Here is a 26,426-nt window from a genome sequence, read left to right as displayed (position 1 = left end):
GGACAGATGATTTTTACGCGCTTCAGCACTTGGCAGTCACGTTCTGTGAGTTTATGTGGCCTACCACTTCGCGGCTGAGTCGTTGTTGCTCCTAGATCTTTCCACTTCACATTAACAGCACTTACAGTTGACCGGGGCAGCTCTGCCTTCAGTAAGGCAATTCTACTGCCAATGTTTGTCTATGGAGATTGTTAGGCTGTGCACGTGATTTTATAGACCTGTCAGCAACAGGTGTGGCTGAAATGGCCCGAATCCACTCATTTGAAGAAGTGGCCACATACTTTTTTATATATAGTTTAAGTCCAACTGATTTAGAGTGTCACAGAAATGTGTTTTTTCCTTTAGTCACATCAACAACGCTCAGTGTCCACGACTAGCTTTGTGAAAGGATATTATTTAGTTTGGAATGTAGTTTGGAGGTGAGGTGAGAATGTTTGTAATGGTTGAATGCGCTGGAGTTTTGATGTAACATGCACAATGTAAATCTCATGATTGATTGAGTTATTTGTTCATTAGACAGGCACTGATATTATTTACAATGTGCGTAGCTTTGGTTAGCCTCAGGCGTCACTGGTGTACAGTATCTACTATGGCTTGAGTAGCCTCAGGCGTCACTGGTGTACAGTATCTACTATGGCTTGAATAGCCTCAGACGTCACTGGTGTACAGTATCTACTATGGCTTGAGTAGCCTCAGACGTCACTGGTGTACAGTATCTACTATGGCTTGAGTAGCCTCAGACGTCACTGGTGTACAGTATCTACTATGGCTTGAGTAGCCTCAGACGTCACTGGTGTACAGTATCTACTATGGCTTGAGTAGCCTCAGACGTCACTGGTGTACAGTATCTACTATGGCTTGAGTAGCCTCAGACGTCACTGGTGTACAGTATCTACTATGGCTTGAGTAGCCTCAGACGTCACTGGTGTACAGTATCTACTATGGCTTGAGTAGCCTCAGACAACATTATACCACAATGTCCTTTTACCTGCAGACCTGCTGTTACAAATGTATTCCCCTGGTTGACAAAACAGAGCCTATAACCATGACATGATTAAACAGTCTGTGATTTATGTTTGACTAATGTAATCTCTTGTCAAGTAATATCTAACATAAATTCTGAATTATGGATGATTTATCACTTGGCGCCGCAGAAAACATCCTCCAGCACCCAAACATGACAAATTACCCTTATCTGATGAGCCGGAGTAAACTTACGCTAGATGCTTTTGCTGTTGCCGCAGTGATGTTATTAAAAGGCAATATTTAAATCACACAGTATTTTTCCAGGCCTGAGGCAGAGAAAGAAAGACAAGTCTTGTTGGTCATATGGCTCCTGTCTCATGTTGTGAGACATTGATTAATAAAATACACTACAGAGCTGCATGTGTATGAATGCTAGCCTCCGAAACGATTAGAGACCGGCCCAATTGACGAGGCAAATCACTAAATGGCAGCAGACTGGTTGATCATGACATCTTTTCCACGTGTGATTTTTCCACAGAGACCGGTGAGAGGCATTGAGATGTACTTATTATCAAACATGAAATTAAATGGAGAAAAGCTGGTCACAGTTAGCAGTCTAGGTCAGACAGAAGACAGATTACAGTCAAAATGATGTTTATGCTTAAGAACTAACCTTGCACTCTTAAATGAAAAAACATAACAACATAAACCAATGTTATGTAATAGTCCCATTTCCCTATTTTTGAAATACAAAAACACATTAAAGACAACCCACACACATGCAAGTACAGGCACATAGTCTGAATATCCTGCATCCCAGGGATTACGTAAAATCGCATACATCCTATAAGAGATAATTCCACAATGAATTGAAAATACATCACATAATATCCAGACCCACCCACTGGGGAGCAAGGCACACCCAATAATTATGTATTTTTACCTAAACATGCAAACACCATCAGATAGAATGCATAGCAAGCAGTGCACTGGAATGACATTCAGATGAACTGGAATGACAAATCACTCTCATGGGATGGGTGGCCAAAAATAACTAAATGAAAGCCACATCCCCAGCGAGCCACAAATATGACCGCATTGAGGCAAATGTCCCTGTGCTTCTACGGTTATATGGACCATACTGCTGCCTACTGCATTTGTTCATTTTGCAAACAAGACCGTTCATAATCCAGTGCCTTTATCACAGTCAACACATCTTTATTTTATCTTTAATTAGCCTCATGTCAATATGTGCTCAATAGCATGAGATTAGCTATGAAACTGCAAATGTTCCTCTCTGCCCTTATAGCAAAATGTGTAGAATTGCAGGAAGTTAGCAGTTCCCACCAATGTTGGGCTCCGCTACTGGCTCAGGGAGTCTGGAATCATGTATGTCATATTGATTTAATTTATAAAGGGTGGCAGGTAGCATAGCCGTTAAGAGCTTTGGGTCAGTAACCAAAAGATTGCTGGTTCGAATCCCCGAGGCGACTAGGTGAAGAGTCTGTCTGTGCCCTTGAGCAAGACACTTAACGCTAATTGCTCTGGATAAGAGTGTCTGCTAACTGACTAGAATGTTTAAAGTAAATATATAGTTCCTGACTTGCTGTACCTTATTTAGTCAATGTCATTTAACCTGGTTAAGTGCTCCCATGCACTACTCCGTTTTCCCATTTGCACTTCCTCATTTGACTTACAGCACAGTAGTAATGTGTAAATGATGCCAAGCACTGTAGATGAGAGACACAGATGAATGTCATTGTTGATATTAAAGAAATCTATATTCAATGTAGTATCAGTTCTTATTTTTTGGGAATATGCCACGTAACAGGAGATACTTTTTAACCTAACTTGGAAAGTCAGTGATATGTAATGCTTTTCAACCAGCTCAGATACTGTAATGTCTTATCTTACATATCTTATTAATTTGTGTGAAATCAAGCAACCTCTATCAACGGGAGATATAGTACACTGGTAATATGTCTATAATTAAATAGGCAGGACACGGGATCGGTAGAATGTTTGATCAAATGTTTGATCAATTAAGACCTTTTGCCAAAGTATAATTTAAGGATTAAAGATATAAAAATTCAAAACAAGTATCTACCATGATTTGCATTGAAATAAACATTGTTTGAACGTCAGGATGTAAAGGATTGAACTATTAGAAGGTAGGATTAGTTCTCATATGAAGGCTATATTCATGCAAATGCATAAGGCTTATTTCTCTTATACAGTGTCTTCAGAAAGTGTTCATACCCCTTGACTTATTCCACATTTGTGACTCGTTTCAGGTAACTAGGCATATTTCGCACTTCACTACTTCACAGGAGAGGCATTTCATCATAATTTAAAAACAATCAAAATGCATTTTCTGGCAGGAATGCCTTCTGGAACAAACTTGTGTGCCATCTGTAAATACGAATAAAACAATACAATTACGAGCCTAATTGGTTTGGCCACGAAAAAAGACAGTAACCTTCCCGCTAGCCATGATTGGCTGGGATAATGGATGTGCTGGACATGCCCGAGAGATGAGTTCTGATTGGTCTGCCATGTAGCAAGCTTCTGTCTATTGCACAAGCTGCTCAGTATGTGTAGGTAATCCTTTCTAACGTGGCTTTTTTTTTAAAGATATCTCGAACTGGAACAAATATGTTCTAAAAAATTGTAACCTTTTTTAACTAGGCAAGTCAGTTAAGAAAAAAATATTATTTACAATGACACCTTAGGAACAGTGGGTTAACTGCCTTGTTCAGGGGCAGAATGACACATTTATACCTTGTCAGCTCAGGGATTCGATCTTGCAACCTTTCAGTTACTGGCCCAACGCTCTAACCACTAGGCTACCTGCCGCCCCTCAGTGGAAAAAGTGTAATGCCCAGTAGAAGCAGAGTTCGATAGCTAAGGATATGGAGAAAATTATCTCGTTTGATTGCAAATATTATACGGAGGGAGTCGAAAAGAGAACACCTGTCTCCAGTGTACATCTTCAGAATAAGGGCAACCATAGCATCCGTGACAGGGAGGGAGAAGCGTTAATCCATGTATACAGGTAAGAGGGTTTAGCTAGCTACATTTTCAGATATTATATATTTCTCATTTTGTCAAAGTTGTTTTCATTGCAAGTTAAAGCATACTGTTAGCTAGCTAGCTAACATTACATGTATGATCTATGTAGTAATACTATTAATATCTCAGAAATCGATTTTGCAATTCTAGTTATAGCCTAATGTTAACTAGCTAGCTAACATTGAACCTAGTTGGATAAATTGAGTTACCTGCAGATTCGGTATGAGTTGGGATTATGGTTCATTGTTTAGCTAGCTAGCTGCATGTCTAAACAAACGACTCCACTATGCAAGTAATCATTTCACTGTATCATTTACACTTTCTGTATCCTGTGCATTTGACAAATAAACGTTGGTTTTATTTAATATAGTGTGTGTTTACCAGAGACGGTAATGCAAGGAACAACATGACCTGCACCAAAGTCAAATTAGGATAAAACTTCATGCCAACGAGACAGTGTCCAAGTTCTAAAATTCTCTGGTAGAATGCCCTGCTTTTATTTTGTCACATTCACAACCGCTATTTTCTGTAATTAGCTCTCCATTAACTTGTAAATAATGATCTTGTTGTGAATGAATTTTCCTGTGATAATTGTAAAAGATTATCTCTAGTTAAGACGTTGTCAGCTATGATATGGTCATTATTTGAACTGGCTATTGAGCTAACTTAACATTAGCTAGCTAGCTAACAAGCTAGAAACTAACCAAAACATTGTTTAGAAAGTTTATTTTAGTTGCCTGGTTTGCTAGATTGACATATCCATAATTCATTTTTAAACGGTTGGGTTTGCTGGTGTCAAATTACACCAGTTATGCTATTTTTGACCACCAGGCTGCTGATATCATGCAGCTTGTAGTTTTTGTTTATACTTTTTCATAATGACAACGACAAGTTTGATGTCGGACGACAATAGAATGTTCATGATGTCACAGTGACAACTGTCTACAGACATGTAGATAGACATGGTATAAACCAGCCTTTAGTCTTGAAATATTTGGTTGTTTAAAGCATTGTCTCACATGTGTGGCCACCTCGATTCGGTCTTATGTACCAAAATATAAAATTGTGTTTTTTTTACATTGGATAAAAGTAGAGACTTAGCGCTAGAAAATTGTGAAATTGTGTTATACAGTTGAGGAACAATGGGAAAGTAATTCTGCTTTGAAAGTTGAATTTGTAACCCCACTTTTGAGAAAATTAATGTTTTTGGTACACCTACTGGAGAGCTCTTCGTTGTCTACAACCATTCATCATCGTTCACACCCTCTTAAGCCTTAACCCCACCCATCTCTTTAAGCATTCACGTGAGGCCATGCGCTAAACAAAGTGAGTATGGTAGTGTAGTAAACATGCACAGGATACAGAAGGTGTAAACGGTACAGTGAAATGGTTACTTGCATAGTGTAGTCTTTTCTTTAGACATGTAGCTAGGTAGCTTGCTAGCTAAACAATGACCCAACCCATATTACTAGCAAATACAAATTGATTCTCATAGCTAGCCACCATGCATGAACCCTCAGGTAGCTAAGGCTAACCAACTACACTATATCTACAAGAATATGTGGACACCCCTTCAAATTAGTCGATTGAGCTGCCCCGGTCCAATATAATTGCTGTTATTGTGAAGTGGAAACGTCTGGGAGCCACAACGGCTCAGCCATGAAGTGGTGTAGGCCACACAAGCTCACAGAATGGGTCCGCCGAGTGCTGAAGCGAGTAGTGTGTAAAAACCATCTGTCCTCAGTTGCAACACTCAGTACCAAGTTCCAAACTGCTTCTGAATGCAATGTCAGCACAAGAACTGTTAGTTGTTTCTATGGCCAAGCAGCCGCAAACAAGTCTAAGATCACCATGTGCAATGCCAATTGTTGGCTGGAGTGGTATAAAGCTTTCTGCTATTGGACTCTGGAGAAGTGGAAATGCGCTCTCTGGGGTCCGACAGACAAATCTGGGTTTGGCGGATGCCTGGAGAACGCTTCCTGTCCCAATACATAGCCAACTGTAAAGTTTGGATGAAAAATGATGGCCTGGGGCTCTTTTTCATGCTTCGGGCTAGGCCCCTTTGTTCCAGTAAAGGGAAATCTTAACGCGATTGGCTTGCACAGAACCCTGACCTCAACAACCTTCAAACACCTTTGGGATGAATTGGATTGCCGACTGTAAGGCAGGCCTAATCACCCAACATCAGTGCATCACCTCACTAATGCTCATGGCTGAATGGAAACAAGTCCCCGCAGCAATTTTCCAACTTCTATTGGAAAGACTTCTCAGAAAGGTAGATGCTGTTATAGCAGCAAAAGGGGGACCAACTCCATATTAATGCCATGATTTTTGAATGAGATGTTTGATGAGCAGGTGTCCACATACTTTTGGTAATGTAGTTTAGGCTCAATGTTAGCTAGCTAGCTAACATTTCTATAACTAGCAATGCAAATAGATTTCTGAGATACGAATAATATTACTACACAGATCATACACGTAACATTAGCTAGCGAGCAAGCCAGCTAATGTTGTCTAGCTAGCTAACAGTACTCTTTAACTTGCAATGAAATTACTTTCGGACAAAAGTAGAAACATATAATATCTGAAAATGTAGCTAGACTCTTACCTATGTACATGGATGAACGCTTCTCCTCTCTCTTTCATGGAAGCCATGTTTGCCCTTAGTTTGAAGATGTAATCTGGACACAGGTGTTTTAAACAACAGCTTTCTGTGGTGTCTTTTCGACTCCTTCTGCATTTGCAAGCATACTCTGCTTCCACCGGGCATTGCACTGATTTCAAAACTCAGTCAACATCTTCCGTGACAACAACACTGTTGATTGCCGTTTCTTTCCCATCACTGTCTGGTTCAATTAAAAAGTGTTGAACTAAAACAGGGATTTCCTCATCGTCTGATTCATTTTCAGAGTCAGAGAGAGTCAGCATGGGACGATCGTCCTCCAGAAAGTAGTTCATCACAACTTTTCCCCGCTGGTCTTCATCGATAGCGCCTGTTAAATTCAGGGCAGCAATGTTGAGAGTAGTAGCAACATTTTTGCAGTTCTCCATATCTTAAAGAACTCCACGGTAGCAAGGATTATCTACACATAGCAGACCAATCCAAACTTGTCTCTCGACATGTCCATCCCATCCATTATTTCAGACAATCATGGCTATTGGGAAAGTTCCTGCCTTTTTCCGTGGCTAAACCAGGTAGGCTCCTAATTTAACATTTTATTCGCATTTACAGATGGCATACAAGTGTGTTATTAGGGCACATGAAAGTTCACATGTTCCAGAAGGCATTTTGCCCCAAAAAACTAATTTTGATTAAAAAAAATATAGAACTGAGTTCAAATTCGTCTCCTGTAAAGTAATGACGTGGGACATATGCCTAGCTTCCTGAAACGTTCACATATTTACTCCTGAACTTATTTAGGCTTGTTATAACAAAGGGGTTGAATATTTATTGATTCAAGACATTTCAACTTTAACATTTTTATTAATTTGTTAAAATCCCGAAAAACATTATTCCACTTTGACATTATGGGGGTTTGTGTGAATGTATGCCAGTGACACAAAACCTCAATTGAATCATTTTTAAATGTTGTCTGTAACACAACAAAATGTAGAAAAAGTCAAGGTGTGTGAATACTTTGAGGGCACTGTACAGTACATTATATAACAGAAGTTAATTTGCCTTATTTAAAATAGTAGGCCTACTTTATACATACATTGATATCTAATAATGTGCTTTGTTGTCTGCACCATGCACAGTATATAGTGTACTTCATTCCACACTGTTTGAACTAAGAGATTAAAAAGGTCCGCCACAAGGTTATGTGGGTAATTGTTTCCTGTAATGATTGTATAATACACCCTCCGAACTGCACGATTGTAGCACAACAGAAGACCACACCATCGTCTCCCAGAGCCCAGTCTCATTCTCCAGACAGGCACCCAGAATTACTTTTAAACTCCAATATGACAGCGTTTATTCTTTATTACACACTCTCCCAGAGGCTCCCAGCTCATTTAACATTATTACAATTTGACAATATTTCTCCCGCTGCCGTGCAACAGATCCCTTGGCAAAGTCACTAGGTTTTGATTGTGCTCGGGCATCAGATGGGAGCGGCAATGGCAGAGGCAGAAGTATGCTGGGTACGTTGGGTCCTCAGAGTGCCACACGCTGGCAAGACGGCTGAGTCAGGGGAGCTGCTCTGCCTGCCTGCCTCTGAGCATGATGTGATGGGGGAGAGCAGTGTGGTTATAGGGGCTCATGGCCCTGCCTCTCAGTTCCTCTCCGCTTGCGGGACTGACTGGCCTGACTGGCACCTCACTGAAATCAAATCAATTATGGCCCAGACTTCTCTGTAGCTGGATATAGACAAACAGACCATAGGGGATTCAAGAGGCTGGACAGGGCATCACATGAGGTCAGCCTAGGGTCAACATGACAAATAATTCAAATATAAACGTGTTAAGGTAAAAGATATGAGTGCCTTGATTCTGGGGAGGTAAGAGTGAAGATACAAGTGAAGACAAAGGCTAAGATATTTATCAGAGAAACTTTAGGTAGGCTACTTACTACAAAAACAAAGTATGTTAAAGAAAACTAGCTACTGTTTAGCTTTCTCTAAAAAATTAAAGGCTGTGTAAGGACTATTTTACCAAGAAGGAGAGTGATGGAGTGCTGCATCAGATCACCTGGCCTCCCCAATCCCCCGACCTCAACCAAATTGAGATGGTTTGACATGAGTCGGACCGCAGAGTGAAGGAAAAGCAGCCAACAAGTGCTCAGCATATGTGGGAACTCCTTCAAGACTGTTGAAAAAGCATTCCCGGTGAAGCTGGTTGAGAGAATGCCAAGAGTTTGCAAAGCTGTCATCAAGGCAAAGAGTGGCTATTTTAAGAGTCCCATATATAAAATATATTTTGATTGGTTGGTTACTACATGATTCCATATGTGTTGTTTCATAGTTTTAATGTCTTCACTATTATTCTACAATGTAGAAAATAGTAAAAATTAAGAAAAACTCTTGAATGAGTAGGTGTTCTAAAACTTTTGACTGGTAGTGTAAGTATTTAGACTCTTTGCCATGAGACTCAAAATTGAGCTCCGGTGTTTCCATTGATCATCCTTGAGATGTTACTACAGCTTGATTGATCTGTGGTAAATGAAATTGATTGGACATGATTAGTAAAGGCACATACCCGTCTATATAAAGGCCCCACAGTTGACAGTGCATGTCCGAGCAAGAAAACAAGCCATGAGGTCAAAGGAATTGTCCGTAGAGCTCTGAGACAGGATTGTGTCGAGGCACAGATCTGGGGAAGGGTACCGAAACATTTCTGCAGCATTGAAGGTCCGCATGAACACAGTGGTCTCCATCATTCTTAAATGGAAAAGATTTGGAACCACCAAGACTCTTCCTAGAGCTGGCTGCCCGGCCAAAGTAAGCAATCGGGGGAGAAGGGCCTTGGTCAGGGAGGTGACCAAGAACACAAGGGTCACTCTGACAAAGCTCTAGAGTTTCTCTGTGGAGATGGGAGAACCTTCCAGAAGGACAACCATCTCTGCAGCACAGCGGAAGCGGAAGCCACTCCTCAATAAAAGGCACATGACAGCCTGCTTGGAGTTTGCCAAAAGGCACTTAAAGACTCTCAGACCGTGAGAAACAAGATTCTCTGGTCTGATGAAACCAAGATTGAACTCTTTGGCCTGAATGCCAAGCGTCACGTCTGGAGGAAACCTGGCACCGTCCCTATGGTGAGGCATGGTGGTGGCAGCATCATGCTGTGGGGATGGTTTTCAGTGGCACGGACTGGGAAACTAGTCAGGATCAAGGCAAAGTTGAACAGAGCAAAATACAGAGAGATCCTTGATGAAAACCTGCTCCAGAGCACTCAGGACATCAGACTGGACCTCAATCCAACAGGACAACGACCCTAAGCACACAGTCAAGACAACGCAGGAGTGGCTTCGGGACATGTCTGGCCTAGCCAACTCTCAACGGAAACGTTGTTCATGAAATCGACCGAAGTTAAATCCAAACAGATTTGATAAATAGGCCTGGCTGTGAAAAGCCAGTGGGAGGCCAGAAGGATAATCTGAAAACAAAACAAATATTGATTTAATGGCTGCCAATTACAGTCAGCTCAAAGTATTGAGACAGTGACTCCTTTTTTGTTTTTTTGGCTCTGTATGGCAACAATTTAGTGACCCCTTTTTTGTTGTTTTGGCTCAGTATAACAGCAATTTGGATTTGAAATGATACAATGACGATGAGGTTAAAGTGCAGACTGTTAGCTTTATTTGAGAGTATTTTCATTGATATCGCATGGACCGTTTAGAAATTACAGCACCTTTTGTTCGTGGTCGACCCATTTTAGGGGACCAAAAGTATTGGGACAAATTCACTTTAATGTAGTGAAAAGTTTCATATTTGGTCCCTTATTGTAACGTTCGTCGTTGCATGAAGAAGGAGTGGACCAAAGTGCAGCGTGATAAGCGTTCATGATATTTAATCAAACTGAACACTGAAACAAAATCACAAAGTAGAACAGAACGAAACAGTTCTGTCAGGTGTAGACACAAAGCAGAAAACAACTACCCACAAAACACAGGTGGGAGAAAGCTGCCTTAGTATGATTCTCAATCCGAGACAACGGTAGACAGCTGCCTCTGATTGAGAACCACACCCGGCCAAACAAAAAGAAATAGAAAACATAGAACTAAAGAAACTAGAATGCCCACCCTAGTCACACCCTGGCCTAACCAAAATAGAGAATAAAACCCTCTCTATGGCCAGGGCGTGACACTTATTCCTAGCACATAATGATTACATCAAGCTTATAACTCTACAAACTTGTTGGATGCAGTTGCTGCTTGTTTTGGTTGTGTTTCAGATTACTTTGTGCCCAATAGAAATGAATGGTAAATCATGTATTGTGTCATTTTGGAGTCACTTTTATTCTAAATAATAATAGAATATGTTTCTAAAACTTCTTCATTAATGTGGATGCTCCCATGATTACAGATAACCTTGAATGAATTGTGAGTAATGATGAGTAAGAAAGTTACAGACTCACAAATATCATACCTTCCTTGTTATTGTAATGGTGAGAGGTTAGTATGTCTTAGGGGTATGATGTTTGGGTTTGCACCTCACACCCTTTTTTCTGTCTCACTTCTTCTCGCCATCAGTCATCTTCCTCGCCCGGTCTTCCGACATGAATTCCATCTCTGTGTGGGACTTCAGGAAACTCAGTATCGATCCGCTGCCATGCCACACGTCTGCTAGCTCCGAAGCCCTCGCTCGGCTACCGTTCGGTTCAATCACTGTTGAACTAGATTTGCTCATTTACTTTTTAAAACAAGATTGAAGCTTACAAATATGTGTAGGGTGTGTGACAAACGATAGCCTGTGGTGTTCCCATCAATCTGCTCGTTGAGCTTATTTATTTTCGGGAAAGTAAAGTGATTTACAAAAGTAAACCTTCAATAGTGAAGGTAAAAGCAATATGCTGGCTACTGTTGATAGTCTCAAAAGAAAAGCTACAAAGAGACCCTGTAGCCATGTCAATATCTTTTTTCTCAAAATGACATGTTTTCTATAGAAATCCACAAAGAGAAGGAGGCTTTCAGGGTATTGCGGAACCATCAGTCAACCATATTTTTTATTTATTTGTATGCAAGCAAGCGGGGCGCGTCCCAAAAAGAGACTGAGCATTGCTGCGTGTGTGAAAACACAATAATAGGCTACATGTAACACCACAGATCTCAACCACCCTGTTTTTCCTTTGTTTGATTTCAGACACCACACTGTCTCACAGAGCATCAGACACCACACTGTCTCACAGAGCAGCAACAACCCCTGCTTAGTTTTACATCAAAAGGCTCTGTTTGCTACTGGGCCTTTAATTTTTCAGCAGCAGGTGACAATGCTGCTATGTTAACACCCTGCTCCCCCAGACTGGCCAGCTCAGCTGAGCTACTGTGTGTGATCCACAAGAGGAATCCTCTTGTGGAAAAAAACAGCTATTATAAAATAACAGACACATCTGGTCCCATGATGCCCACTTTCACAGCTCTCAACATTGGAAAGTGTTTTAGATTTCATAAGAAAGAGAGGAATTCACCCTGTTGGGTATCTTTCTGTATTCTCCATGCAGTTTTCTCTAATTTGACCAAACTAATGTATCTTTCTCTCTCTGTGTTTGTCATCCACAGGGTGATGAAGTTCTGACTGTGATAAAAACCAAGGCGCAGTGGCCAGCATGGCAGCCCCTGAATGTGTGAGTGCACTGTGATGTACAAGAGTACCCTCACTTTTCACAGGTTTTAAAATGTTAATTGTCTGTTTTAAAACGGTGAAATTACTTGTAGAGATTATCATTTGATAATCTAGGTGAATTGAGAATTTAGATGAAAACAGAATTTCTCATAATTTTTTAAAACTTCATCAGAAACAGGCTAAGTATCAGATAATCACCCAGCATTAATTCAATAGCTACCTGCCTGGCCTGCGGGTGTTTTCTTTAAATTCATTAATGATTGTGTACATTTTTCATGAGGTATTTTGTTTGCAAAAGGAAGACTCCTGTTTTGATGAGAGATGTGTTTATTCTGGGTGTTTCTGTGATTAGTGTTATTGACTCCCTCCAGTTCCAATACATTAAGACATTTACATTTACCTATTTTAACATCAGCCAACCAATTAAGCCGGGCAATTTTCTCTCTTTAGAAGAGGCTGTTTGGAGAAGTCATATACATTTGTTTTATGTAAAAGGGGATCAGAACAACATAGATGTCTCAAAGGGAAGGAGATTGTTTAAAGAGATTGATGTGCATGTGGAATAAGTTCTCTAAATAGGGCACAGCGAAGTGTAGGTTGTTGTTTCCATACTTGTTTAATCATCTCACAGGAACTGCAGTTGTATCTAATTCAGTTGTATCAAATTGAGCAGTACTACACTCCCACATCGTGTTATGTTACAGAATTGTACAGAGTTTTGTTGTTTATCTCCTATTTAACATGACAAGGAGAAATATGATATAAGTATCTCTTCACACGTCAGTAACTATTCAGATGTTACTGGATGTTATTCTCCTCTTAGAATTTGTGTTGTGGCAATTAACACAGAGTCCCAAAAAGCAACCTATTCCCTATATAGTGCACTACTTTTCACCAGGGCCTATAGGGCTCTGGTTAAAAGTAGTCCACTATATATGGAATAGGGGGCCATTTGGGACAGAAACTGTCTATTTGCCTCCACACACATTCACCAGCCTTAACATTTCCAACGTAACATCTATTTCATTAACACTTTTTTTTAATGTGTTCTAGTGATACATTATTCTCTCTAAGTTCTGAATAGAAACAAGTAATTATTTATTAATATGTTGAGCTGTTATGAACGAAATTGTCACGACAGATTTCCTCCTCTTCCTCTGAAGAGAAGGTGTAGCAAGGATCGGACCAATATGCAGCTTTGTAGGTGTCCATGTTATTTAATAAGAAAACTCAACATGTACACAAATACAAAATAACAACGTGAACTGGCACCGAAACAGTTCCGTGTGGCACAAACACAGACACAGGAAACAATCACCCACAAAATACCCAAAGAACATGGCTGCCTAAATATGGTTCCCAATCAGAGACAACGATAAACACCTGCCTCTAGTTGAGAACCAATCTAGGCAACCATAGACTTACAAAAACACCTAGACTAGGAAACAACCCATAAACATACAAAACCCCTAGACCAGCAAAAACACACACAAATCCCCCATGTCACAGCCTGACCTAACCAAAATAATAAAGAAAACAAAGATAACTAAGGCCAGGGCGTGACAGAAATGTGTTATATGTTTTTGTTTGGACAGTATGTAGCTCATTTAAACTCTTAAAGCAGATAACTGGTGTGGTATGTGATGCATTAAAATGAAAACCAAGCTGGCTTCACCAGTCTTTAACACTATGTCATTGTGTGTTGATCAATCAGATCAATCGGCACATTGAGGAGCATACGATGCATGTCTGTATCTGTTTGTCTATTCAGGCGGGCAGCTCCCTCGGCTGAGTTCTCAGTGGACCGTACGCGTCACCTCATGTCCTTTCTGAGCATGCTGGGGCCCAGCCCTGACTGGAACGTGGGGCTGTCTGCAGAGGACCTCTGCACCAAGGAGTGTGGCTGGGTCCAGAGGCTGGACCAAGACCTCATCCCTTGGGACGCAGGCACCGACAACGGGGTCACCTACGAGGTGAGGCCCTGGGGGCCCCAGACATGGGGGTCGATATGTAGTAAATGGCTCTGGTTTCAGTTATCTAGTAAAAATACTTCTGCCATTCTAACTTTCGTAACCAGGCCTCTGTATTTTGCCATGAATCTGGAACGAAAGCTGTTGATCTACTTTCATTAATAGTGCAGGAGCGTTGCTTTTTTATTTTTTGTTTATGACTTATGAATATACAAATCATCCAACCTCGGCTGAAAAACGCAATAACAGATTCAGAGAAAAACACACTGCAAACATAAAACAGCACATCCACTGTGTTGTCGTTTTATTGAGGCGGACATATTTACCCAAGTGGCTGCCTCACTGACTAGTCTTGTGTCGCTACACTGTAAATATGTACCCAACAAATCCTGCGCTGGAATTTATAGTTAATTTTCTGCTGGCTTGTAAAGATACTGGGAAAAGAAAAGGAAAGACACTGCCATCTATAGGCCAGAAAAGACACTAAAGATATAGTATATCCAGACTTCAATGCATACCCACACACACAGCATAATCATTCACACTCTGTAAATAGCCTTTATACTTTCTATGCAAAGAAAGCGGACAAATCATGCATTCACATACCCCAGATGTGATTTAGTTATTTAGTTTTTGGCTCCATATGTTGGCTGCAGCACCAATTAATATATCAGCCAAAAGTGAACTAAAACTAGATTCCCTGGAGTTAAAGTAGAAAGGGACTCAATAGCTTTTGTAGTTTTCTCTTCAACTGAAGTTACTGTTCTGGAACGGCAGCATGAAAGGTGATTCACAAAGCACCGAGCAGGAAACAATGTCATAAATCACTCATAAAAGGAATATTACACAGCCGATCAATTATGCATATTAAGATCAAACACAGAAGCCCCTAACAGATGGCAGCTGAACATGACGAGGTGCTCGCTCTCAGCCCCGTGCCGATACTGTTTCACTAGCTCCCTTCCCTGTGCCCATGCTACACATTACATTACATTTTAGTCATTAAGCAGACACTCTTATCCAGAGCGACTTATAGTTAGTGCATTCAACTTCACCCTAAAAGCACCAACATACATTATTTCAACCCCTAAAAGCAACAACAGGGGTCATTTTTTGGATGTGATGGAAAAACACACTTTCAGTCAAACAGTAACCCTTTTTGATTTGATTAACCTTTTGTAACACAAGTAAATACTTTAAATTCCCCATATTCAAAATACACCGTTTTATAAATGTTTTGAAAATATATTTTGATACATCTCACCCATAGCCACTTGTTATGAACATTTGTCTGTTATTCAAAGTGTTGTGTTTCTGTGATGCTCAGAGGCTGATAATTTGACGATTGAGCTAGTCTGACATACCGGTATGACCTAAAATGGCCACAGATAAGGCCGATTTAGGTGATATGGGTGCCGGTGACATTAGACATTTAGCTCTAGTTCAAATTTCATCGAAAAGATGCGACTCTCGACTTGGTGTAGACATTGACTAGAACCTAAATATGTATTTACATTTTTGAGATATTTTTGAGTTATCGGGGCTGCCACGCCCCCCAGAGGCCAAATCTGGGGTGGATCCATATCTATATATTTTCTGGGTACATACTGTACCTACCTCTGTACCAAATGTTGGGCTTTTATTGCAAAGTTTACTATTGATTCCACATTTACATCTTAGGTGTGCTCAACTAGTATACAAAAGAGATATTTCAGGCATTTTAAGACTGAGATGTGTTACACTTCTTATGGTATAGGGGACGGTTGCGTCCCACTTGGGAAAAAAACAGGGAAAATGCAGCGAGGCAAATTCAAATAATGATATAAAAATCTAACTTTCATTAAATCACACATGTAAGATACTCAATTAAAGCTACACTCGTTGTGAATCCAGCCAACATGTCAGATTTTAAAAAGCTTTTCGGCGAAAGCATAAGAAGCTATTATCTGATAGCACAATGTCAACAAAGAGAGTAGCATATTTCAACCCTGCAGGCGCTACACAAAACGCTGAAATAAAATATAAAACATGCATTACCTTTGACGAGCTTCTTTTGTTGGCACTCCAATATGTCCCATAAACATCACAATTGGTCCTTTTGTTCGATTAATTCCGTCCATATATATCCAAATGTCCATTTATTTGACGCATTTGATCCAGAAAAAAACAGCTGCCAAAAAACGCAACGTCACTACAAAACATTTCAAAAGTTGCCTATAAACTTTGCCAAAATATTTCAAACTACTTTTCTAATACAACTTTAGTTATTTTTAAACGTTAATAATCTATCAAATTGTAGACGGGGCTATCTGTGTACAATACAGGAAGTAAACAATCCATTCTCCTTCTTACGTCTTGCGCAACTCTCAATAGTGTAACGTTGTTCCAGGAGGTGCTTCTTCTTCGTTGCACAAATGAATAACCTCAATCAAATTCCAAAGACTGGTGACATCCAGTGGAAGCGGTAGGAAATGAAAAAAAAAAAAATATCACTTGGCAAAGACAACTCAGGGAACAGTCAGAGGCAAAAAAAAAAATCTGAACAGTTAGTCCTCGGGGTTTTGCCTGCTACATAAGTTCTGTTATACTCACAGACATGATTCAAACAGTTTTAGAAACTTCAGAGTGTTTTCTATCCACATCTACTAATAATAGGCATATCTTATATTCCTGGCATGAGTAGCAGGAAGTTAAAATTGGGCACGCTATTTATCCAAAAGTGAAAATGCTGCCCCCTATACCATAAGAGGTTTTAAAAGTCCAATAAAGCAGTTTTTTATCTCAATATCAAATAATTTCTGGGTAACAATGAAGTACCTTAAAATGGTAAAAAATAAACAAAAATAGCTTCTTAGAAAAAGTGTTACGCCCTGGCCATAGATAGGCTTTTATTCTATATTTTGGTTAGGCCAGGGTGCGACTAGAGTGGGCATTCTATGTTCATTTTCTATGTTTTGGATTTCTGTGTTTGGCCGGGTGTGGTTCTCAATCAGAGGCAGCTGTCTATCGTTGCCTCTGAGTGAGAACCATACTTAGGAAGCCTTTTCCCACCTGTGTGGTGTGGGTAGTTTATTTCTGTTTAGTGTGTTTTGCACCTGACGGAACTGTTTTCGGTTGTTCTTTTGTTGCTTGTTGTATAGTGTTCAGCTTTACCATTAAAATTACGAACACGTACCACGCTGTGCTTTGGTCCTCACCTTCTTCCACCAACGGGCGTTACAAAAAGGCAATTTCTCAAGCAAGAATTTGACTGTCTGGGAGTGGTCCAAGTGGGGAGTGGAGAACTGAAAATGTGCTGTTATTTGCAGAGGTTTGAAACTCTCTTTCATATTGTTCTTAACTAATTTACTGCTAGGTGATGTCACCATGGAAGACCAGAACTCCATCAAACCAAAACAGGCAGAACTTTCAGGCAGTCTTTTCAAACAGCTCTTACACTAAAAGGGCGTGATCACAGTTTTCAAAATTTTACAGTGTTATTAGTATGTGTGTCTGTGTATATATATATATATAGATATAGATATAGATATAGATATAGATATAGATATATATAGATAGTAAAAATAAAGAAAAGACCTTGAATGAGTAGATGTCCAAATGTTTGACTGGTACTGTCTGTGTGTGTATATAACTGAGTTTAAATGTATTTGGCTAAGGTGTATGAAAACTTCCGACTTCAACTGTATATATATATATATATTTACATATATATTTACATATATATATATATATATATTTACATACACCTTAGCCAAATACATTTAAACTCAGTTTCTCACAATTCCCCACTTTTAATCCTAGTAAAAATTCCCTGTCTTAGGTCAATTAGGATCATCACTTTATTTTAAGAATTTGAAATATCAGAATAATAGTAGAGAGAATTATTTATTTCAGCTTTTATTTCTTTCATCGCATTCCCAGTGGGTCAGAAGTTTACATGCACTCAATTAGTATTTGGTAGCATTGCCTTGAAATTGTTTAACTTGGGTCAAATGTGTCGGGTAGCCTTCCACAAGCTTCCCACAATAAATGGGGTGAATTGTGGCCCATTCCTCCTGACAGAGCTGGTGTAACTGAGTCAAGTTTGTAGGCCTCCTTGCTCGCACACTCTTTTTCAGTTCTGCCCACTAATTTTCTAAAGGATTGAGGTCAGGGCTTTGTGATGGCCACTCCAATACCTTGACTTTGTTGTCCTTAAGTCATTTTGCTACAACGTTGGAAGTATGCTTGAGGTCATTGTCCATTTGGAAGACCCATTTGTTTACCAAGCTTTAACTTCCTGACTGATGTCTTGAGATGTTGCTTCAATATATCCACAATTTTCCTACTTCATGATGCCATCTATTTTGTGAAGTGCACCAGTCCCTCCTGCAGCAAAGCACCTCCACAACATGATGCTGCCACCCCCATGCTTCACTGGTTGGGATGGTGTTCTTCCGCTTGCAAGCCTCCCCCTTTTTCCAACAAACATAACAATGGTCATTATGGCCAAACAGTTCTATTTTTGTTTCATCAGACCAGAGGACATTTCTCCAAAAAGTACGATATTTGTCCCCATGTGCAGTTGCAAACCGTAATCTCGCTTTTTTTATGGCGGTTTTGGAGCAGTGGCTTCTTCCTTGCTGAGCCGCCTTTCAAGTTATGTCAATTTAGGACTCGTTTTACTGTGGATATAGATACTTTTGTACCTGTTTCCTCCAGCATCTTCACAAGGTCCTTTGCTGTTGTTCTGGGATTGATTTGCACTTTTCGTATCAAAGTACGTTCATCTCTAGAAAACAGAACACGTCTCCTTCCTGAGCGGTATGACGGCTGCGTGGTCCCATGGTGTTTATACTTGCGTACTATTGTTTGTACAGATGAATGTGGTACCTTCAGGCGTTTGTAAATTGCTCCCAAGGATGAACCAGACTTGTGGAGGTCTACCATTTTTTTCTGAGGTCTTCGCTGATTTCTTTAGATTTTCCCATGGTGTCCAGCAAAGAGTCACTGAGTTTGAAGGTAGGCCTTGAAATACATCCACAGGTACACCTCCAATTGACTCGAATGATGTCAATTAGCCTATCAGAAGCTTCTAAAGCCATGACATTTTCTGGAATTTTCCAACCTGTTTAAAGGCACAGTCAACTTAGTGTATGTAAACTTCTGACCCACTGGAATTGTGATACAGTAAATTATAACTGAAATAATCTGTCTGTAAACAAATTTTTGGAAAAATGACTTGTGTCATGCAGAAAGTAAATGTCGCAACCGACTTGCCAAAACTATAGTTTGTTAACAAGAAATGTGTTGAGTGGTTGAAAAATGAGTTTTAATGACTCCAACATAAGTGTGTTAACTTCCGACTTCAACTGTATATATTTTGTTACGTTACACCCTTATTCTAAAATTGATTAAATATGTTTTTTCCCTCATCAATATACACACAATACTCCATAATAACAAAGCAAAAATCGTTTTTTAAATATTTATAATTTATATTAATATTTATATTTATAATAATTTATAATAATAAAACCTCCACAAATATCACATTTACTTAAGTATTCAGACCATTTACTTTGTTGAAGGACCTTTGGCAGCGACTACGGCCTCGAGTCTTCTTGGGTGTGATGCTACAAGCTTGGCACACCTGTATTTGGGGAGTTTCTCCCATTCTTCTCTGCAGGTTGCTGCACAGCTATTTTCAGGTCTCTCCAGAGATGTTCGGTCGGGTTCAAGTCCAGGTTCTGGCTGGGCCACTCCAGGACATTCAGAGACGGTCCTTGAAGCTACTCCTGCATTGTCTTGGTCGTTGTTTGCTTAGGGTCATTGTCCTGTTGGAAGGTGAACCTTGGCCCCAGTCTTAGGTCATGAGCGCTCTGGAGCAGGTTTTCATCAATATATGTACTTAATGTACTCTATGTACTTTGCTCTGTTCATCTTTTCCTCGATCCTGACTAGCCTCACAGTATGATGCTGCCACCATCATGCTTCACCGTAGGGATGGTGCCAGGTTTCCTCCAGACATGACACTTGGCATTCATGCAAAATAGTTTAATCTTGGATTCATCAGACCAGAGAAATTTGTTTATTTTTTTGCTGAATTATATATATATATATATTTACACAGTTTAACACAGGCAAATCATATTTTTGACTGCACTGGGCCTTTAATACCAACTCTGCACCTATACTAACTCCTATTAGAATTACTGTTAGTACTGTTGTACTAACTCCCGTGGACCTATATTACCCTGCCTTACACTTACTCCTAGCCCAATGTCAATATTGTGTCACTCATAGTCCAACCTGTCCCGTACCATTCCAGTCTCCCAACAAGCCTACGATACCCCAGGAGAGGATCCGGCCCCTGACCAGCCTGGACCACCCCCAGAGTCCCTTCTACGACACTGAGGGAGGCCCTATCACAGCCTTGGCCCGGGTGTTGGTGGAAAGGATAGCCAGAAAGGTACCATCAGCGCCTGGCTCATTCATTCCGCTATCTTTGTCTGTGTCTGCTCCCTCTCGCTGAAGAAATGTGAATGTTCATGCAACAACTCTCCTCACAGTCACTATACATGTAATGTTGCTTTGGATACATAGCTCTTTGAATGGGCAGTAGACTGACCAGGTGAATCCAGGTGAAAGCTATGATCCCTTATTGATGTAACTTGTTAAATCCACTTAAATCAGGGTAGTTGAAGGGGAGGAGACTGGTTACAGAAGGATTTTTAAGCTTTGAGACAACTGAGACATGGATTGTGTATGTGTGCCATTCAAAGGGTGAATGGGCAAGACAAAATATTTAAGTGCCTTTGAACAGGGTATGGTAGTAGGTGCCAGGAGCACCGGTTTGAGTGCAACGCTGTTTCACGCTCAACAGTTTCCCGTGTGTATCAAGAATGGTCCACCACCCAAAGGACATCCAGCCAACTTGACACAACTGTGGGAAGCATTGGAGTCAATACGGTCCAGCATCCATGTGGAACGCTTTTGACACCTTGTACAGCCCATGCCCCAACGACTTGAGGCTGTTCTGAGAGCAAAAGGAGGTGCAACTCAATATTAAGAAGGTGTTCCAAATGTTTTGTACACTCAGCGTATATTGCCATAGTGATTATAGCAAGTCTTTGGAACACACATGGAAAAATTACAATGTGTTTGTCTCCTTCCAATTGAAGCAAATAATTATTTGAAAAAAAAAACTATTTTAAACCAACAACCAGATGTCATATTGACCTAACCTCCATTTCACAGAAGATTGCCAAGAAAATAAATTACACATATTCGTGTGTTTACCCTTGTCTCCGATAAGAATGTGATATTAAATGGTAAATTGAGAATCTTGTCAGTGTTTGTGATGTTGAATCATGTTTCTTGTCCACAGGGAGAGCAGTGCAATATTGTCCCGGACACGGTGGACGATATCGTGGCAGATATTGGCCAGGAGGAGAAGGAGGAAGGTGTGGAAGCACTTTATCTCAACCAATTTGGGATGTTCAATTTAAAAGCCACACGCTCTAGCTGCTGGACTTGCTTTGCCTGAAACCATGTTTAAACTTCCAGATGTCTGTCTGCTGAACACCATCAACACTGCTAGCAGGAGAAATGAACCTGTGGAGTTTGTTTCTAACCACACTCTGCAGTTAACGTCCAATTCTACCTTTGAACCGGGTTCTCTCTAACCTCTTTCTGTTGAGGGCAACACGGTCTGTTTCCTTAACAGGAAGGTCTCTAGTACATTACAATACATGTACTGTGGGTACTGTACAGTAACTATACACTGTGGTTCGAGCAAGACCTGAACTGTATAAACTTGCATTGACTTTTTTAGGCAGTTAGACGCATTAGTCCATACCATTTACAGCACCAGCACATTCTAAAGCAGTGAAAATATAGGGTTATAAACAAGAAAATTGAGTATGAATACCCCCCATCCCCATTTACATGATCTCGTTAAAATATGACAAGATAGTGACATTTAACCAATGCAGTTATTGTCAGACAAGCTGACCAAGAGGACTTGTCAATGCATTGTCTATTTCTTCCTCCAGACGACACTCCAGAGACTTGCATCTACTCCAACTGGTCTCCGTGGTCAGCCTGCAGCTCAGCCAGCTGTGACAAGGGCCGGAGGATGAGACAAAGGATGCTGAAGGCCCAGCTGGACCTCAGTGTGCCCTGCCCTCACACCCAGGACTTCAAACCCTGCATGGGGCCTGGCTGCAGCGAGGAGGGTGAGGACTAAGGACAGTGTCACAGGCCTGTTTCTCATTCATAGCATTAATGCATGCAATCACTGGTATGAGTCAGCTGACAAAGTCGCCTCCGCTGAGACATGAATACAGTTGTTTGCCTGCCTGATAACAATTGGGTGAAACGTCTATGAATTTTTGAGAATTGAAATCCAACAATTTTGTCTCATTCAGAACATGTTGTTCCATCTCCAATGGCTGGAAAAGAGCTTCCAAAAATTGGAAAAAGACAGTGAATTATATGTTATTGTTTTTTTTAAAGCAGGTCATAAAGAAGAGGTTGTTGGCTAAAGGTTTGTCTGCTGCTCTGCAGGCTCAGCTGGTGATCCCTGTGTAGTCGTGTACATGTCATATTGACTAAAGACAGTCATATCCATGAATGGGAACAGGGATTAGGGTTGAAATGGTGTCACGATCCTCCAATTTACTAGCCAAGCACAAGAAAATACATTGTTGCCATTGTTTGCCCTTTCCCGGTTTACATGCTACGTATGATGCACAATTAATACAGTTTTGTTGTTGGCATTCAAATACAACATGTAAAGATGGAACTTTGGAGCCTCATCAAGTCCCACAACCAGGTAAAGATCCAAAGACAGTAATATAATATTCCACAAAGGCTTCTTCTTCCTGTAAACAAGACAGATCTGATGGCTGTTCTATTCAGTCAGATCAACTTTGTTTCTCAGGTTGAAACTTTGTTTCTCAAGTTGACATCAACTTTGTTTCTCAGGAACTAACTGGTCCTTTGTCCAATTCTCATCAAAGTTGTCAATTTAGTCCACCATGCCAAAAGGCACATGATCAGTCATGCAGAGTTGTTGTTTGTCATTCCTCCCTTTCTCTCTACTCGTGCCCCAAATCTCAGCTTTGTCAGGGCTTGATAAAGTGTGTTTGAATTGTTCAAGGCTATTGTTTCCCTCCAACACACACTATCGATTAATAGGACCGGCAGCGTATGCTTTTCTTCCTGCACGTCACTCCTTTCCTTTCTTGTATCGCTCTGTTAATGTCCGTGGTTGATTGATATTTCTGAAGCTGGACGTGGCCCCTGGGGGCCTCATCAGGGCCACATTTATTTACAGCTCTTATTAATGATCCACTTAGCTCTGCTTTATTGAGCTACACTCACAGCTGCTTCCAATCCGCAGGCAGGCAGTGGGATGGACCAGATGAAAGAGAAATCCATGGAAAGTTCCCCAAAGTTTATCCATCCTCTATGAATTTTTTTTGTTTGTTTACATGCTCTGTTCCCAGATAATTGGAGAGAGCGGAGTAAGATTAGGTAGGACTAAATCAAATATTTTAGGGTGTGTTACTTGTTACCAGAAGAAGGTGCAGGTGTAATTCAGGTGTCAGCTAGTATTGATGGAATGAATGGACAGAGCTGTTGCATGTTATGGCATGTTAATTACCCTGCTCGTTTTCTCTAGCCTGGTTAAATCAGACTGAATCCTGCACTCACCATTACACAATGGTGACCACAGCCTCCAGTGTGGTTTAACCATGCTTGTCTATGCCTCGTCATTCCCAGAAGCGTCTACCTGTATGATGTCAGAGTGGATCAACTGGTCTCCGTGCAGTGTGTCCTGTGGGATGGGGATGAGGTCTCGGGAGCGCTACATCAAACAGTTCCCGGAGGATGGATCCATCTGCTCTCTGAACACTGAGGAGACGGAGAAGTGTGTGGTCAACGACGACTGCTGTGAGTCTCACTGAAACATGAGGGTACAAGTCTTTGTGACATTAGGATCATATTGTGGGTTCAGGCCTTCTGTGTTAAAGCTAGAATCCTTAGTTTATGTTTCCCACCCAATCAAAGGATCAGAGAATGAATCTAGTACTGAAAGCATAAGCTACAGCTAGCTAGCACTGCAGTGCATAAAATGTGGTGAGTAGTTGACTCGAAGGAGAAAGACAATAGCTGAATAGTTTTCAACAAGTTCATTCCTTCAAAAATGACGAAGAAGCAAAAGAAAGTGTCATTTATTTAGCTAGCAAATGTAGCTGACTAGTTTAGTTACTCAAACGCCTGGCTCAAACCGAGGGATGCTATGTTAGCTAGCTGGCTATGACTATCCAACACAACACTGAAACTCTTCCAAGTCAAGGTAAGCTTTTGGTTTTATTAAATAATTGCCAAAGGGGCCCACCGGAATAACTGCTTACTGACTATACACTGTAAGACAGTGGGGAAATGGCTGCCTAAATATGATCCCCAATCAAAGACAACGATAAACAGCTGCCTCTGATTGGGAACCATATCAGGCCAACATAAAAAATAAAAAAATTACCTAGATAGGAACACCCGCCCTAGTCACACCCCGACCTAACCAAAAGAGAGAATAAAAAGGCTCTCTATGGTCAGGGCATGACAGACCACAGGTGGCCATGGAGCTGGGTAGAACGCTGTGCCTGGACTGGGCATTGGCACAGAGGAGGGCCCCGGCCATGGAGCTGGGTAGAACGCTGTGCCTGGACTGGGCATTGGCACAGAGGAGGGCCCCGGCCATGGAGCTGGGTTGAACGCCGCACACGGACTGGGCACCGGCGCCAAGGAAGACTCCGGCCTTGGCGCGGGACTAGACGCCGTGCCTGGACTGGGCACCGGCGCAGAGGAAGGCTCCTGCCATGGAGTGGGACTGGCCGCCGTGCCCAGGCACCGGCGCAGAGGGAGGCTCCTGCCATGGAGCTGAGTTGACCTCCGTGCCTGGACTGGGCATCGGCGTAGAGGAAGGCTCCGGCCTTGGAGCTGAGTTGGCCTCCGTGCCTGGGCTGGGCACCGGCGCAGAGGAAAGCTCCGGCCTAGGAGTGGGACTGGACACCGTGCCTGGACTGGGCACCGGCACAGAGGAAGGCTCCGGCCATGGAGCTGGACTGGACACCGTGCCTGGACTGGGCCCCGGCGAAGAATAAGGCTCCAGCCTGTGGACCGTCATAGGAGGTTCCGGACTGTGGACCGTCGTAGGAGGCTCCGCTGAACGCCGCCCGAACAAGGAGAGGCACCAACTTCGGTGGAAGTCGTGACAAACACATTTGGTGTGTCATCATAATGGTCTCTGACTTAGGGTCAGACTCGCTCAGGTGGAACAAACTTAAACTTGCGCCTTTTTTCAATGCTGATTTGAATGTCATTGCGAAAACAGAGACGTGTCAAAGTCCTTTATGACCGTATGTACCTCTGTGATGAATGGTTAGTGCCCTTTGTATAGCCATGTGCATAATGGTCATGTGAGGTGAAATGTGTAAATATTTTTGGATGTGAGCACTCACTCTGTTTGACCTGATAAAGATCCTTGTGTATGGAAACATTGTCAATAAAGGTTGTAATTGCGAGCATATTCAGTGTGCGGGCCTTTCTGTTCTTTTGAAGTATACTTCCTTAGCCCTGCTGCTAAATGCCAACAGGCTTATTCAGTCAGTGTGTTAATGAAACCAAGTTTCTCAAGTAATGTTAAAAAGAGTAATCGCAAGCCGCCATAACAAAGAACCATCCCATTGTATGGGCGTGTATCTGTCCCTGTCCCTTCCATTAGCCCTCAGTAGCTGTGTGGTGACGGAGTGGGGTGAGTGGGATCCCTGCAGCACCACCTGTGGGCTGGGCATGAAGCAACGTGAGCGCATGGTGAAGATGCCCCCCTCGGATGGTTCCATGTGCAAAGTGGAGGTGGCAGAGGTGGAGAAATGCATGATGCCTGAGTGCCGTGAGTAACGCCCCCCCACACCCACTCAACACCTGCCTCATCCCCCAGGTCCCGGGCTGCAGGCCAGAGACACTACATCTAAAAGCACTGTGACAGGCAGCCTTGTTCAGCCATCTGCCAAGGGGCATCTGTAGTTTTTATGTATCTCGATCCAACAGGCTAGGTGCACACTAAAATTGACAGAATATCTCAGAG

General features: G+C 41.4%; 1 protein-coding gene and 1 long non-coding RNA gene across 5 annotated transcripts in view; one reads left to right on the top strand and one right to left on the bottom strand.

The window, feature by feature from the left end:
• Positions 1–26,426, bottom strand: part of LOC149985523 (uncharacterized) — a 509,038-nt gene that overhangs the window by 446,207 nt on the left and 36,405 nt on the right. The window lies entirely within an intron of this gene.
• LOC110523903 (spondin-1) overlaps positions 1–26,426 on the top strand; it is a 141,001-nt gene that overhangs the window by 109,251 nt on the left and 5,324 nt on the right. For 3 of the 4 annotated variants that reach the window (XM_021603039.3, XM_090232885.1, XM_090232878.1), the window contains 7 exons: positions 12,257–12,321; positions 14,092–14,293; positions 20,601–20,741; positions 21,660–21,735; positions 22,327–22,509; positions 24,062–24,232; positions 26,064–26,231. In XM_021603039.3, the coding sequence (XP_021458714.1) occupies positions 12,257–12,321; positions 14,092–14,293; positions 20,601–20,741; positions 21,660–21,735; positions 22,327–22,509; positions 24,062–24,232; positions 26,064–26,231 (1,006 nt within the window). The remainder of the gene's footprint in view (positions 1–12,256; positions 12,322–14,091; positions 14,294–20,600; positions 20,742–21,659; positions 21,736–22,326; positions 22,510–24,061; positions 24,233–26,063; positions 26,232–26,426) is intronic. The other variant, XM_021603048.3, reaches the window with a different exon arrangement.

This window comes from Oncorhynchus mykiss, chromosome 1 (assembly GCF_057628025.1).
Source record: "Oncorhynchus mykiss isolate SJ-2025 chromosome 1, ASM5762802v1, whole genome shotgun sequence".
NCBI classification, from domain to species: Eukaryota; Metazoa; Chordata; class Actinopteri; order Salmoniformes; family Salmonidae; genus Oncorhynchus; species Oncorhynchus mykiss.
Note: the sequence above shows the minus strand (reverse complement) of the source record. Positions and strands in the feature narration are given on the sequence as shown.